This window comes from Neophocaena asiaeorientalis, unplaced genomic scaffold, assembly GCF_003031525.2.
Source record: "Neophocaena asiaeorientalis asiaeorientalis breed wild unplaced genomic scaffold, Neophocaena_asiaeorientalis_V1.1 scaffold123, whole genome shotgun sequence".
In the NCBI taxonomy this organism is placed as follows: domain Eukaryota; kingdom Metazoa; phylum Chordata; class Mammalia; order Artiodactyla; family Phocoenidae; genus Neophocaena; species Neophocaena asiaeorientalis.
In genome coordinates this window covers 2,660,018-2,677,364 of record NW_020173666.1, presented here as the reverse complement: position 1 = coordinate 2,677,364, position 17,347 = coordinate 2,660,018, and the positions used below count along the sequence as shown (strand labels likewise).

At 40.0% G+C, this 17,347-nt stretch overlaps 1 protein-coding gene across 2 annotated transcripts in view; it reads right to left on the bottom strand.

Moving 5' to 3' along the window:
* GRM1 (glutamate metabotropic receptor 1) overlaps positions 1-17,347 on the bottom strand; it is a 346,953-nt gene that overhangs the window by 54,875 nt on the left and 274,731 nt on the right. For both annotated transcript variants that reach the window (XM_024747977.1, XM_024747978.1), the window contains exons 4-5: positions 9,282-9,528; positions 4,601-4,769 (exon numbers count right to left, since the gene is read on the bottom strand). In XM_024747977.1, coding sequence (XP_024603745.1) covers positions 4,601-4,769; positions 9,282-9,528 — 416 coding nt within the window. The remainder of the gene's footprint in view (positions 1-4,600; positions 4,770-9,281; positions 9,529-17,347) is intronic.

Sequence of the window (17,347 nt, the reverse complement as noted above, 5' to 3'; positions counted from 1 at the left end):
CTCTGTCAGACTCTCCCGACCACCTTCACTAATATTTATTGCCTGCTTAGTTCTAGATTCTGTTCCCTCAGCAATTTTAAAGTGGATCTCTATTTTTAATTTCGTTGTAAACTATTAAGAAAATCAGCTTTAGCGATTGAAACTTGCATTTGCAGGAAATATGCCAGTTCACATAATGAAAGATGGTTGAACATGTGGCTGTGGGTTAAGAGCTTTGGATTGGCTCCAAGCTCAGCTCGGCATTTCTTAACCACTAGCTGAGAAAGCTTGGGGCAAGTGATTCAAGCCCTCTGGGCCTCTGACTTCTCATCCACAAAATGGGGTGATAATATCTGCTTTAAAAGGGTTGTTTTAAGGAATAATTGAAACGATGTCATCCATTCTTGTACTTGGACGAGAATATGCCTGATCAATGTCAGTTCCCGATCTCTATTGCCTCCCTTCTCCTTTCTTTCACTTTCTCCCCCTTGCCTTCCCACCCCTTCTTACCTCTTTCCTGCCCTCCCCACACCAAGGAAAATAGCAGCAGGCTTGGTGTGGGAGACCAATACTAGTGCCAGGCCCTTGCTGTTTGCTTGCAGATCCATTGTCCATAGTTCACGTGCTGCCTCAAATTCTTTTTGCCTGACCTGTCTCTTAGGCCCTTGGCCCCTGGCTCTTGAGGGTTCTGGATGCTTCTGCAACTCCTACCTCAGAGCCTACCACTACTGTGTCATCTTCTGGCATCTCCAGGTGACTCTCTCCCCCCCGGAGGAGGCACTGGGTTCTAGAACTGCCTCCTTGGCAATTCAGCACAGCAGGAGCCCAGACCAGACTGTGTAAGACCCACAGAGACTTCTCCCCCTGCTGCTTCCAAATTCAAAGAAGGTCCACATAGCAGGACATGGACACTGGCTTCCCCAGCAGCTGCCTAAAGGGGTCAGATGACGTCACTTCCTGTGAGCAAACACTGACCACAGGAAGCAGAAAATAGAATGGCAGGAGTGCATACATTTTTCTCCCTTCCTTGCTCCAACAGACAGTCCGAGCAGCCTGTCCAGAGACCTCCGTGAGGCTGAGCTGTGCTCAGTGAGGCAGCATCCTGCCCAGTGACGCTTCACCTTAGTGGTAAAGGTGTTCCGCCATGCTTCTATGCCTCCCTTCCCTTTTCCTCTCACTCTTGCTTCCCTGGGACTGTATCTCCCAGTAATGCGTTAGCACTTAACCTTGCGTAGCTTTCAGGGTTCAAGGTAACCTGAGCTACGTATCTGCGCACTACATTGCTCAGGCTCTCTTTCCAGCATCTTCTCCATACAGTTGGCAGAATGGAAGGACCTAATGGGAGACTGAAGAGCCGGAGAGAGGAGAAGCCTCGTATCAAGGTATCCTCCCCTCCCACCTCAGGAGGTGTCTCAGGTAGTATCTGTGACCTTCCCTGTGTCCCTCTAGCCCAGAGGTGGGAATGATTCCTACTGTTGCTCATCTCTGAGTTGCCTCATTGCCCCTTTTTACTTTTTTTTTTTGTGGTACGCGGGCCTCTCACTGCTGTGGCCTCTCCCATTGTGGAGCACAGGCTTCGGACCCGCAGGCTCAGAGGCCATGGCTCACGGGCCCAGCCGCTCCGCGGCATGTGGGATCTTCCCGGACCGGGGCACGATCCCGTGTCCCCTGCATCGGCAGGCAGACTCTCAACCACTGCGCCACCAGGGAAGCCCCCCTTTTACTTTTATAACCAGTTTTTTACCTTAAATTTCCTCTGTTGAACCACCTGGCATGGGTTCTTTCTTTCCTGACTGAAACCTGACTAATATAAGACACAACAATAAAAGTTTGATTTTATTTACCACTGTTTGTGGTATGACTGAAATCAATTTCTCCTCCATAAAATATTATATTTATAAGATATTATATTTATATTTCTGAAATCAATAACATAAGAAAACTGGACTTTTAACTACTTCAAAGGAAATTACCATAAGAAAGTTTTATGGGTTATCACAAAAGAAGTCAAATGGTTATTTCAACATTTTAAGTGGCATTTGATATTTAAAGTGAATAATCCTTTCCTAAAGGTTATGTTTCTCAGTTAATACAAGTGCAAGTCCTACAATCACCTTTTAAGTTGCTTCCCTCCAGTCTCTGTAGTGGCTACTGAGAGACCTGGCTCTGCATCCTGAACCTGGTAGATGGCAAATTGACGATGTAAGAATATAAATGCTATTATTTGGTAAATGGGATTCAGATTTCATTTGTTTCCATACCTCCCGTGGTGCTTATGGGAAACAAACAAACATCCCCCCTCACCCCCACTCCAGGTGTTATTGAGAACGGGCATAACTTTTATCCTGCAGGGTACACAGTACTATGAAAATTGGACCCCAAGAGATTTGCATTTATAGCAAGTGCTCTGTAATGGCTCAGCAAAGATTTCTGGGATCTCCTTCGATAACACTGCATGGGTGTAATGCAAATGTGATGCCAGAAATACTTCAGTGTCTAGCTTAAAGATGCATGCAGACAGCCTTTCCTCTGAACTTGGGGGTGGGGGGAAAGTCTATCTTCTGGAGTATACAAATGGGACTACACATGGCATGTGAGCTCCCATTCATGGCCTGCCAGCAGTCAGAGTAACAGGAGGGAAGTCTGAAAGGGAGCTGGGGTGCAGAGTATCTTTAGATTGATTTGTTTTCTCTTGCCAGGGTTGTATTTGTTTGTTTGTTTGTTTGTTTTTCTTATACTCTGAATAACCAAACTGTGTAGTTTCATAAACTTTTTCACAGCAGTTGTCTGCACTAAAGATTCAATGCTGCCACCCATGCTGGGGAGGAGGTCTGAGATGAACATGTGACACCCTTTGGGTCACAGGAGAGCATAAAGCCCAGGGCTTCTGGGCTGTCCCAATCATATGACTTCAGGTCTCCCTGGTTTTCCCTACCATCCAGAGAAGATAACTAACCCAGAATCCACTGGTCTGGCATCCTGTGGTAAGAGTCAAGGAGAAGTTTTAGGCCTCTCAATTTCGGAGGATATATTCCTAATACCACCAGACAGCCCCATGTGAAAAATTCCATCTGGATAAGAATCAGAAATGGATTCTTGGGGAGAAGCAGCACTGACGTATGGCCCGTACACAATGGTTTGCCTGGAGTCATTCTTACACTACTGAAATGCTTCTGTACTGGTTGGAAACTAATGGTGTCTCTCCAAGCCCCCTGATTGCCCCATACTACCCTATCCATGTAAGATTCCTCACCTAAATCTTCCCATGATCCAACAACTCAAGGATTAAACGTGGGCATAGCAGGAGGCCTCCAGCACCCTGTCACAGCACTAAAATGGAGTTCATTCTGATTGGTTGGTTATCATGACAATTATTAAATATTTTTAATATCACATCTGCAGAGAAGGCAGTGACATTTGCAACTAGGGTGAGTTGCCTCAGAAGTTTTTTTCACACTCAAAGTGACGGATTCTACTGAGAGCTTGAGTCCACCCAGACAGCTCTTCTCAGCTGCTAAACGATGTTGCAGGTTCCAGATCCTCCACATCCTTTGATCAGCAGTGATAAAGCTTTTCCAGCTGCTGTACCAGCACTACTAGACTCTTGCCCTAAAGGCCCCTAAGTATACTTCTCAGGGCCTCTCCCTCGCATGGCTGGTTCCACGGCTCCTGCGAATGGCGTAGCAGCGTGGCCACGTGGCGAGAGAGCAGAAGCCTCACACCGTATACATTCCAGCCCCAGCTGTGCCTTGTGACATTTACTTGACGGCTTGTCTGCTCCCAGAGATGAGTCACAGACAATTAGAGATGGGAAAGACCTATTAGGTCATTGAATCCACACTCCTGCCAGTTCACAATCACTCCCCTACGCTCCATTTCCTAGTGCCTCAGCCAGTCTGGTTTCTAAATAGCATGGGATTCAGAGAGTGCTCTTTCCATGTCTTCTTCACCAAGAATTCTCTCTACTCCATTCAGCCAAATGTCCAGTATATGAGGTTTATTTACTCTAGTTTTAAATATACAGTAATATCATGATCACTCACTTGCCCCAACCTGGAAAAAAACAAAACAAACCCAAAAAACTTCTGGGAGTAATTAGAAGTGAAGACTCTCTCTTGGCTGGAAAATACCAGTTTCAGGAAAATTCAAAGAACTTGGTAGAGAAAAGAGAAGTGGTAAGCAATGCTTTTGTGTTACCTCATTTTAGCTTCTTTTATTTTAGTTATACATTTATTTGGCATCGTTCAGTTTCTGCTTTCTTTGACAATAGCTAGAACTATGAGTAAGCAGTATCATTGGCTTTGGTTTCCGCGTTTACTTCTGTCTTAATTTTTAATTTGATTATTAATCCCCTTGCTTTCTATATCGTATTTAAGATTGCAGCTCATCATTACGATTCAAATAAAGACTATTCTAAATATCCCAGTGGTTTGCCTATTCCATTGCCCAGTCTTTCTTTGTCTTCCTCATTTTTGCTAAACACAAGGACAGAAAGAGTACGCCTGGTGCACCCTTTCTGGACAGTCTGGTCAAAGAAAAATGTCTGTGTTTTTCTTTGCTTATGCCAGGCAGGAGGTCTCCTCATGGACACCGTCCAAGAATGCATGTGTGGCTGGCTTACCTTAATTTGACCCTTTAAGCAAGGCTCACTGCACACAGACCGTACCATTCCACTCTTGTTCATTTGGATTTTGTAATCATCAATGTTCAACACCCCTTCATGCCAAGTTCCAACATGCACATAGTCATAGCGATTAGCTTCAGTGTACTGCAGATTCATGATATCATACCTACAAAGAAAACAACATGTGTGTCTTGGAGAAGATGGACATGATGTAGAAACCAAAGGAATTTAGTAAATAGGTAATAATAGAGAGAAGAAAGAGAAAAGTTAGAATCATCCCATGTCCTAATGCCAGCTACTGTCAATATTTTAGTTTATTTAGTTATGTATCCTCTGACTTTTCAAAATGTATATTCCATTCTTCAGTCTCTGTTTGTGTATCATCCATATTCATTAAAGAAGATATTATTCTTGTACTTTTCTCTCTGCTTATTCTCAAAAAAATCTATATGTGCTGAGTCGATCACCATATCCTTCAAATCATTATTCACTAGATTATTCTTTGATCAAGTAACAATTCTTCAGAACACTAATTTTTAGCTTAAGTATTTTTATTCAAAATTCCTTTTTCACAGTCAGTTGCCATTGTAATTACACTGGATTAAAAGAGGTGAGTTTTACCAAGTCTGGAACTTATTTTAGGTGCTAATAGAGCACGAAATCTGAGAAATGCACCTTTAATTAGCAAGGATGTTTGGGATTTAACATCTTGAGCATTGACATTTAAACTGGTCTCTTCCTTGATCAGGACAAACATTTCTGAATCCAAGTAATTGGTGTCAGTTATTTCAGTTATTTCAAATGCTGCAGTGCTGCACAATGGTTAAATCTACATTTAGAAATCTTCACTGTAGCCAGAGTGTGTTCTGGGGATCAGATACATCATTTCCCAGTGTGGGCAGTGGAGAGCATTTTCCAATTTGGTGGAAAAAACACAGCATTTGACATTAGTATGTATAAGCTGGAATCTCTTTCCTAATGTTTTAATAGTAGATTATACTACTTAGGAATGTCACTAAACTCTGTAAGGCTCACGGGGTTCTTGTGGGAATTTACTAACATGAGGCTGTTCGCAATTGGGAGAAATACATATGTAAGGCAATATCACTATATCATTCATATTAGTAGCACTATTAATGTGCTAAAACACTCTGGTTATTTCCGTACTATAAGAAAATGAGAACATCTTTGTGTTGTCATAGTCATTTCTCTCTCGGTTATTGACAGTTCTCTGGTATTCTTCAATCTTCTTTCCATGTTGCTATTTACTCCAAGGAAACTATAACTCAAGTGGCAGTTGCCCAAAAATGGATGCCTGACTCTCCCTCAGTGGCTCTGCAAAGTGGGGTTCTTTCCTACAGTACCTGTGCATTCTTCACTCTCCTGCACTAGAATATGGGACAATATCTCTTACTCTTTGTGCGTGACCCAAAGAAATAGCTGGCAATTAACTAACACATATTCCTCTTCCTCAGCTCTCTTCCTCCCCTCCCTAATATCCCTACCTAACCCATCTCGGAATTCTTTCCCTCTAAGCCTGATACAGACTCAGAATCCTCCTCAGCCCAGCACTCCAGGAAGCTACTAGCAATCAACCTTAGCTGGCATCTGAAACCTATTGGCCATATCTGGCCTAGTTCTTTATCTAGACAGCTAATATCTTTTAATAGCTTTGCTGCCTGTTCTTAATATGCAAACGCATCCTGTCACCCACAGGATGGCTAGTGGCTTCTCCACAATCAGATTCTGGCAATTTCTATAAGTAGCAGCTCCCTAAAGGGAAAGGGGACTCTCGGGGCATAAAGGAAGTCTTTCCCCTACTTTTCCAGGTGAACAAAACTTACGTGGAGTGAGAAGAGAGAACGGTGCAACTGGAGCGCGTTATTCACCTCTCTGCTTTCTGATTTTTGGTTAATAGAGGGGTCTCATTCCTCTGGTTGCTGAGACAAACCAGAATGTTCTCAGAGTAGCTGTCTGAGTGATATCCACGTGGGTATTAACTGTGGGCTGGTGGCTCGCATTCATCTTGCTGATCAAGGACACTAATCTACACCTGCAATATTTTCCCATTGTAAGGTCCTTATGGTTACAGAGCCTGCTGTGTTTGGTATGAGTAATTCCCTTTTTCATTTCCTTTAATCTTTATGTTTTACTCCATATTACATTGTGAAATCTCCTTACATACTTTCAATGCAGGCTTAGGTGTAATGCGAGCTTTAGAATATCTTTTTCCTATAAACCAGTTTCCTAAGACTTTTATTTCAACTTCCTCATTTCAATAGGAGAAATCAGTTCACGCTTAATTAGCATTTAGGAACTGAAAAATTCACAATATTTTGGTATGAAAACATACTTTTGAAAAGTTCCAAAAGCTGGAGAAAAAAAAAATGCTTGAAGATACCAAGGGAAAAACACTGACTTAATAAAAAGAGGCCTTCCCCAGTGCTGTGTGTGTTAAGGAACACTGCTCTTTTCTCTTGACCCCAGAGTCCCTTCTAGCACGTTGGTGGTTATTTGGAATATCCTCACGCTGTGAATTACAACTTTACAGCATCCTTTCAATGCATTCAATCTATATTGCATGATGATTAACTAAGATAATTACAAGAGGGACCAAAAGCGTGAATGATGGTGTGACAGGAGATAGAAACAGAGGGAAGTGGTTGAAATAGAAATTGAATACAGATGAAGCTGACCAATTTCAAGCCTGTGGAAATGATCCTTGAAAAGGGACCCAGGGGAAAACTCTTGATTTAAATACGTAATTAAAGATGAAGGAGAAACAAGCTAAAATTGTGGGCCTATATTTTGGATAGTTTACGAATAGAGAGAGGAGGAGGAAACTCATGTCTACGCTGTGTGGGAAATGCATCTGGCCCTGTCCTAGGCACATTGTGTATGTTATAGAATCATGAAGGAAGGTTTCCATTCCAAATCCAATCCTTGATAGAACCTGGTTTCCAGTAGAACCCAGGATTACAACCATGGGTTTAAAGGGGGGCGGGGTGGGGGCGGTCAGTGCTCTGAATCACTTTTTCCTCCGGTACCATTTCTTAAGGTGCTCAGCTCCTGGAAGCTTTCCACACGCCCAGGCCCTGCATCATTCCATTCTTCCCACTCTCATTTTCATCTAAAGCTGCTCCCACCTCACTGGCAGCTTGGAAGGAATCTGATAAATTCATCGCTTTAATTGCTGAGTATTACTTATAGCATTTATCCTTCCTGGAGCTGTTGGATTTTGACAGGGAGAATGCACTTAGGCCCCGCAAGGCACTCTCTAAACGTAGAACTTTAAGCTTACATGAAAGGAAGAGATATGTGAAGAATTATTTAGGGTCAAATAGTCTCTTACAGCACATTTGAAATGACATTAAGAAGGTTGCCAGCAACTCTGCCTAATTGTAGGATTAGCTAAAAGGCAGCTCGATGCGGCAAAAATATGACAAGTGTCAATTCAGACTGCACGGCCTCTACCTGCACGGCCTCTACCTGCACGGCCTCTGCCAGCACGGCCTCTACCTGCATGGCCTCTGCCAGCACGGCCTCTACCTGCACGGCCTCTGCCTGCACGGCCTCTGCCAGCTACTCTCTGCGTGACTCTAGGCGAGTTTCTTCATTTCTCTGACACTCAGTTTTATCATCTGTAAAAGAAGATGATGATATGCCTATAGCGATGAGGATTAAATGATTTGATGATCTGTTTTATCACCACATATGCTTTTCTAAAATCTCTCACTTTGCAAAATTATGTACTGAAAGATGACAGGGCTTAGGAGGGAAAAAAAAAAGATTGTGGGCACACTGTGCAGTAGCCAGACTGAGGGCCTTTTTTCTTTCCTGTTGCAGGTTTTAAGTTTTATCCCACTGTTCTGATCATCCCTTGCCTAAGAAAATTCCTATGAAAGAACACAACTACTGTTTATACTGATATCATTCTCTGCATACCAATTACATATGAGCTAACTGGTACTATAAATCAAGTGTGGCAGAAGAGACTGTATATAAAATGACTTGGGAAAAATATATATAGTTAGTTAGATTTTATTTTCCTTTGCTTCTTGATTAATTCTTTGGAAGCCATAGAGACTCAATACCAGACAGAAAATTCTTTTCTTTCTTGTTCTAAGAAACATGTTAGCAGGAACATAAGTTAACCTGAAAAAAAGGGATACATATGAAGACTTGGTTCCCATCATATATTAAGTTCTTTAAGCAGGAATAATATTAAAATATTCCACAAGCAGTATAGTATTGGGACTAATCAGTTAGAAGGAGGCTGACCTGATGTTGGCAGTGCCAGGGAGAATCCTGCTGGTCAGGTGTAATCTCCTTAGTGTCTTGGGCTTGCAGGGAGGTCCCAGGCATTCTAAGGGAAGACCAGGGATGATAGCTGTATGTGTGTGTGGGGAGGTAGAGGGGTGGCACTGGTAGGATGCAGGATTGTGGGTATTTACCAATAAGAAGTTCTTCAATGTTTTATAATGTAATTTCCATCTAACATTAGCCCTTTCTTTCTAGCTATCTCGTTGTATCTATCCTCGTTTGCGTCTATCCTCGTTTGTGTCTATCGTCGTGGCACCCAGAAACCATGGAACCAAAGGGAGCCAGAGTATCCATCTGTCTGGCTCGAAGAGGATCACAGGGTTATTTAGATCCATTATGGAAAAGACTGCTTTACCTTCCAGGAGCATCCCCTTTCTCATCAAACCACACCTCCTCTCCAGACACACCGATGAACGTGGACTTGATGAGGAAGTCCAGGAGTTTGCTGCCATCGATGGGCTTCATGGCATCACAGAGGCCCACATGGCCAGGGCAGAGGGCATGGTGCATGTTCTGTAGCCCATGTGCCATGGCATAGATGGCGTTGATGACAAACCCCATCTTACTGTCCTGGACATAGTTTTCTTCTAAGCTTTCATTGCCTGTAACATAAAAACAGATCACTACCAAGGTTGCAGTAATGAAGTCTAAACCTGCATGTTTAATTCCCAAATGCTTTTCAGGGCTCTCAGAAGAAGGGAAAGCCAAACCTACCTGTTCAAGCTTTGTATTTGTGACTATCTCTGCTGTACTTTATCTGAAAATAGTTTATTCAATTTTATTTTCTGAATTCAATAACAGCTTTATAACATATAAAACAAACGCCACAGAGGTGAAAATAAAGAACTTTCACATACTGCAAGGAAATCCTTAAGGAGCAATGAAAATAGCTCTTATTTTCTCTGGGTTCACAGAGACTTATATTAAAAGTCTCCCTATATCACAGTCCTGGAAAAGCATTTTTTATATCCTTTGTGACAATCCACAATCCATTGTAAATCAATTTGTGCATTATCTAAACCCCAATATTTTCTCTTGATGATTCCACTAATTTTATCATCTCTAGAACCAAAAAAACCTAGAGTAAAAAGAAGAACTAGGTAGTATGAATTTCTTCTTCTATATGGTTGGTGGTACAGAAATATTTGAATAAGATTTGCTAATTATTAGAAACTCAGGTAAAATGTTTCTTGATGGAAGAGTCATACTACACATTTAATCTAAACCTTTAGTTTTATGTGTGAATTTCAGATACTCTGCGATCATTTCCACCTATGTCACAGGTGACAGCCTGAATAGGTCACTGAACCCCAAGGTGTCTGGGCTGGAGAATAACAGAGTATCTTAGGAACTTAGAGAGCTTGAAGTACTTAGAAGAAATGGTAAAGAGTTTTGACTTTGACATTGAGCTTGAGATGAAATAAGACATTTACAAAGAGTTCTATTTAAGGCTAATCTATTTAAGTATAGTTGAAAATGTAAAAAAGGTACATGTGCATCTACTCTAAGAATGAGATACAAAATACCCAGGTCAGGTTGAAGGGGGGACAAATTCCATTTTAACTCATCTTCCAGTGTTGCTTAATAAGAACTTGTTAAAAGTGTGATTTGCTAAAGTAATATTTTCCTAATTGAAAGAACACTTCCCAAGACGAAATAGGAGTAAGAGAGGCAGAAGGGGCATTTTAAAATCAAACTGCACAGAATAAGTCTAGAAGTTATGTAAAGCAGAAAGCAAACATCCTCCTTGAAAAAACTGCAAAGTCATTGAAATAAGGTAATTTATGTCTGCCCCCCAGAACCCCTGGGTCTTAAATGTTAGTTTGCTTTTGCTTTTTTTTATATTGGGATATAAAAGAGATAAATTAATGCCATCGGTCTGATAAGTTTTAAATGAGCCTTTAAGTACAGCCCGAAACTCCCAAGTGCTGGAGCTAAATGTTAAAGCTGTTAGAATTAGAGAAATTACCAGGAGTTAAAGAAGAAAAAAAATAGGCAAAATTTGGATGGCAAAATAACCTTCAATGCAGCAGTAACTGAAAGGGTTCTAGCAGCTACTTAAACGGTTCTACTAAAACCATCTACTTGAAGTGGCAGCTATTAAAGTCAACCTTAGGAGCAAACTGTCAAAAAGTGTGCGTTCTTTTCTCTGTTAGGGACAAACCTTATGACCACTGAGTCTGTTGTCTTGTTTTTGTTTTGATAAACGCTACTAAAGATGTATTATATATTTTAAAAATTATTTTGGTGTCCCCAGTACAAATTTCTTAAACTGTCTTGTCTAGTGGATGCCTTATTCATCAGCATTGGGACTGTAACTGGTCTTGGATTTCTTCGAGATCAATGTTTTCCTTTTGATCCTTATTTAGGACTATCATATAACTTAGTGTCCAAACTGGGTTACTTTTGTGAGTGACGTGAGTAATAATTATTCCAGAAACACCGGTGTAATTAAGGCAAACTGGTCAAATGGTGACGTGTTTCTTGAGCCATGCTGACTTCCAACTGTATCTATTTACTGATGTTATGAGTAAGATATGTGTGTATATATGTATATATATATGAAAAAAATATAAAATAACACATGTAAATATATATACATTCATGTATACATATGTATATTTATTGATACATATACACAATAAACAATTAGTGGAATATTCTTCTTAATTTAAATTAATTTTACATTTGTCTTAATGGGAAATATACACATTAATAGTAATACTGGCTACTATTTTTTGTGTTTATTATATACAATACTCAAATAATGATATCATGATAATCCTGCCAAAGGGACATGAATCCCACCGTTTATAAGTGAGGAAAGAGCAATGGTATGAAAATGCCCCCTTGATACTTGTTCTTTCTGTAAGTTGGCAGAAACGTGGCTGTAGATATAGAAGTCTACAGAGGAGACACTTTTCTGGCGACTGAGGACAGGGCATCCTTCTGTGCGCCAGTATCATTTCCAAGCTTTTTGAGGTCTTCTCCCTGGGATTGTTCCAAATGTGCACAGCTGTCTCTCTGACTAGAAGTACTAGCACTCAATCTATTAACTGCAAATTAAGACAAAGAAGCTCATCCTGTCAGTATTTATCATACAGAAAACCAGGAGGCTAGGCACATGTTTTCAGGGGATATTTGTAACTCAAACCCTTTTTCAAATAAACACAAACAGCTTGTGTGTTTGTGTAAATCTAAAGTGACACATGCACTTCCCTACCCTGCCAGTCCGCTGGGTCTGCACATGAAGGGGATGCTACTTCCCATGAGTAAGAAGTCTCTCTTCAGCTACTATGCCAGTTCACGATGAACTAGCATTTGGGAAGGTGTGACAGAGTTAGAAAATCACCTGGCCTTTACAGGACCATTTTCTTTGCCATAGCAACAGTGCCAGATGCTGCTGCAAGAATTTATCATCAAACAAATAGAATATGATACAGGTTTTCCTTCTGCCCAAAGATCCTATATTTTCATGACCAGCGAATAGAGAATCCAAACTAATATTATTGTCACTTGGTGCGAAGGTGAAAACACTCTGATTCCCTGGGGTTTAGTGCCTTTTTAATAACACTAGTCTCAGAGTTATTAGTAAGAAGGGGATTTTATGATTCATTTTCTGTGGTGCATTAACCATTACAGGCCACTAGGGTATCATTAAACTACTACATTTTCTAATCTACTAAATGGAATCAAATGATTGTAGTTGACTGTGTTTATTTACCTTCAAAATAATACCTGCCTAACTACTTCACAGCAGATTGTGAAAATAGCTACCTTGATTCTAAACAGTAATCTTGTTCTTATTGCAAAACACAAGGGCTATAAGTTGCTGCCTGAGTATGGCAGCACACAGAGCCTCTATGAGGGTAGAAACAGACTGTGTACCTTCTGAAAACAGGAAATCCACGGTGGTGGGGAGAAGGGCTGGCAATTCCATCTGCTGCCATTTACGATGGCTATTCAGCAGAGTGGTATAGCAGAAAGAAAGAGCACGGGACTAGGCACTTAAACACCTGGGACCTAGTGAAATGGAGCAGGACCCTGTGGGGCTCTCCTGGCTAGGAATTCTTTCCATGTCCCCAGTTTCTTGTTTGAAAGAAATAGGCTTCATTCAGCCTCCTTGACCTTCCCTGAGTTCCAAAGTGCAGACTCAAACAGTTGCTTATCAGGGAATGGAGGGAATGCAAAAACAAAGGAGGAGCAGTCAAGAAACATTAGTGCGAATAAATAAGATCGTCTGTACCAATTTTTTCAGATTCCACATATATGCGTTAATATACGATATTTGTCTTTCTCTTTCTGACTTACTTCACTCTGTTTGACAGTCTCTAGGTCCATCCATGTCTCTACAAAATTTACAAAGCAGAAATACAGACACAGACGTAGAGATCAAACGTATGGATACCAAGGGGCAAGGGGGGGGGGGCGTGGGATGAATTGGGATATTGGGATTGACATATATACACTATTGATACTATGCATAAAATAGATAACTAATGAGAACCTACTGTATAACACAGGGAACTCTACTCAGTGCTCTGTGGTGACCTAGATGAGAAGGAAATCCAAAAAAGAGGGGATATGTGTATACATATAGCTGATTCACTTGCTGTACAGTATAAACTAACACAATATTGTATACTATACATATATAGTATGTATACTGTATGTATACCATACTCCAATAAATTTTTTTTTTTAATTAAAAAAAAAAAGAAACAATAGTGCAGCCACGGGGCAGGGTCCTGGTTCCTCCGTAAGGGATATACATAACAATATCTTCCAGTTCTTCTGCAGGCAGACCCTCACCCAGGTAGAGGATGGTAACTTCAGGCTGAGAACAAGATCCCTGGAACACTGCCCTGTAACCTCACCACCAGCCAATCAGAAGAAAGTCACACACCCTGTAGCCCTCACCCCAAATTTTGCCTATAAAAACTTCTTGCCACCAAACCATTGGGGAGTTCTGGTTTTTCTTGAGCATGAGCCACCTGTTCTCCTTGCTTGGTCCTGCAATAAACCTTTCTCAGCTCCAAACTGACTTTTCAGTTTGTTTGGCCTCACTGTGCATTGGGAACATGAACTTGCAGTCAGTAACACTAGAGGCAGTTCTGCTATAATATATCAACATTACATATCCAACTAGCCATGGAACTTGGACAAGGGTCTAGATCTCCTTGAGTCTCAGTTTCCTAATCTAAAAAATACCACAAGTAGATCAGATTATCTTTCTGAAGATGTCTTTCCCCCTCTAAAGTTCCTATGCTTTGCTTCTCCAATTCCACACTTATTGGTACTTAGCAAAGTCCTTTACATATACTATCTTTTTTTAATTCTTACAAAACTGTATGAATTTTGTTCTATTATCACCACTTTACAAATGAGAAGATTAAAGCACAGATAATTGAAATCACAATTGGGGAGAAATGTTTTCCTTTCCCTTTCCCTTATATTAATGCTTCTTTGTGAAGAAGATTCTTACTTAGTACCATTTCAGGCCTCTTGTCTTACTCAATGGGAAGAGTGGAGTGATTCATCTTTTTGCAGGATTGAGAAAAAGAAACTGGGCATGCTTAGCTCAGCCCCTTTCTCTCTCATCTGGAGGCCTGCACTTGACAATTCTCAAAGGTTCTGGTTGATTCTCCAGCCTTTGGTAAATGTGGGCTGTAGTCGAGAGTTGTGCCAGTAGGCTAGACAGGTTAATCTAGTATTGAAAAGTCTATTGTGGTCACATATCTGATCCATGTCCCTAATCCAGTTTGTTGTGTTTTTTTTTATTGTTGTTGTTTGTTTGTCAGTTAGTTTTTTTGTTAACTTTTAAAAACTTCTTCACTGAGGTATAACTCACATATGGTGCAGAAATCTTTACTGTACATTATAATATTAATAAATGTTTATTAATTTATTAATAAATGTTTACATATGTACATACCCATGTAACTGCTCCCCATATCATGATATATAGCATTTCCAGAGGCTTCCATTTATTTAGAGCTTCCTTAATTTATCCCAGCAATGTTTTGTAATTTTTCAGTATGCACATACTAGGTATTTGATTTTTATGGTACTACTACAATTGGTGTACTTGAAAAATTTTTAAATTATTTGTTGCCAGTATAGAGAAATGCTATTGATATCTGTGTTTCAGCCTCGTATCCTGCAAGCTTTCCAAATTTACTTATTAACTCTAATTTCTTATAAATTCTTTTGAGCTTTCTATGTATGCAATCACATTATTAATAAAACATATCTTACATTTTCTCTCCATCTGTTTCACTACTGGGTCTACTCCTTAGTTGGGTTCAAATTTGGGTTGTGCCACATTGGCTGTGCCACTGAAACCCCTGGGGTTCTGAATTCAAGGTCACACAGCTACCAAGGACAGAGGCAGTGGCCTCCAGAGCTGGACCCGGTCCCTGCCACGTGGCACTATGCATACAATAGCAGCCCTGCCCAACTGCTGGAGCAGTTCTATAACAGACAATGAGACATCAGTTAGGAAAAACAATTAGTTTGATGTTTACTTGTTCTGAATTTTTAGTAATATCGTCCCAGTTTGAATGTCCAAAGTGGAAACACGTAGAAAATAAATTGAAAGAATGTTGAACTCCAATAGAGTACTTTTGTTGATGCCTATTTTTTCTATTTAATCAGTACAACCTTACCGCTATGCATGTAGATCTAGTTATGTTGCCTTTTAAAATCTAGACTCTCAGCATTAAATTCAAAATAAAAAGAAACAAAACAAGCATTCTTTTATCTCATCATAACAAGGAAATGTTTTGGGAAACATTAGTAAACATAACTGTCCCTGGAGAAAACATTCTTCTGGTTTCTTGGCTTTTGTAGGTCTCCACTGCTTCTTTTTAACTGAGAGCATTATATATTCAATACATAATTTGATACAATCTCCACTCAGATTGAAATAGAAAGAACTGTAATTGTTTTATATTGTTAACGTATCAAGCAAAGAAAATGAAATTCATGTTACTTTAAATGACCTGAGTATCAGATTAATTGAGAGAAAATTAATCAGGTCTTTTTTAAAATAATGACCTCAAAGGACTAAAGTGCTGGCAGGTTTTCCTGAAGGCCTGGCTATTAAATTTTCCTTATGCTTTTCCAGGAAGAATTTGTGGTAAGATTCACAACAGTCCAGCCTTGTTCATACTCAAGTTTAAAATCTTTGAAGTCTTTTTTTCCTCTGACTCTATACTTTCCTCTTTCCCTAAAAATTTTCTCAGCTCACATCACAGAAAAATATGACCCCTCCATTATTTTCTATTCAGTTTATTAAAATGTGTATTAACTCCTATGTAGGATGGAAAAGAAGAAAGTAAGGATCAATTACTTGAGCGTGTGTTATTGGCTGAATTTCTATTGCTTAAACCCACCTGGTTTTAACATATGTGAACAATACAGACATTTTTCTAAATACATCATCACAATCTATTGTTAAAGAGAGAAATCCTCCAGTTATATGACACACACACAGCCGGCTCCCTGCAAATTGCTGATAATGTATGGTAAGCCTTCAATTCCCTGAAAATACAACTGCACTTTAGCTAATTCATATTTCAAAAAATTATAGTGTTATGTGAAAAACAAATGAGGACAATCCCTGGAGAGTCTAAGTGACGCTGAGGATTAGTCAGTAACATTCAGTTGAACTGTGGGGCTCTTTGTTTCTCTACAGAGAGAAAATAAGGGCAGCTTATCATGTGCCTTTGCCTTTATTGATCTGGCACAAAACAGTGTCATGGAGTTATAAACAACTCCCCACAGGTCTGCAATAAGCATTTGGCAGGTAATCACAGAGAATGAGTATGTTACAGAGAGCTGGCTGCTTTAGCCAATGTGGGAAGTTAGGGTGTTGCTAAAATTCATCAGGAACCAACTCCTGTCTCAACAACCTGCTGGGTCAGAATCCTTGCCAAGCCTATTCATCTTGGTCTCTTCTAAATGCTAAGGAGGCATATCTATGCTCATAGCTCCACTTCCGCTTATTTATGGGTGATAGGAAACATGCTTTCTTTTACAAATGTAAGGTAGTTCCATGATTTAATGCTACTATGGTCCATTTCAAGTTCCCTTTTGTAGTATCTCTAGTTTCATGCTTCAGTGTTTAGATAGAGCTAATAAGTCAGAGTGGACTTTGCAGAAATATAAGAACGATTTGTGAAAAATCTACTTATCTCTGACCTATTAGAGTCTACCAGCATCTTCTGATAACCAATATAGGGTCTTGTTTATCACAAAACAAAACATTAAAAGTTACATGGTGTTAGTATTGCAAATCCACTTTTATGACTGACTTCTGATTAATACAGTACAGTATTTATAACTTGACAAAATGTACCATTAAAAAAGTCTACTTTGGGATATATTAAGGATATCCTATCCTTCAGCCTTTTTCCT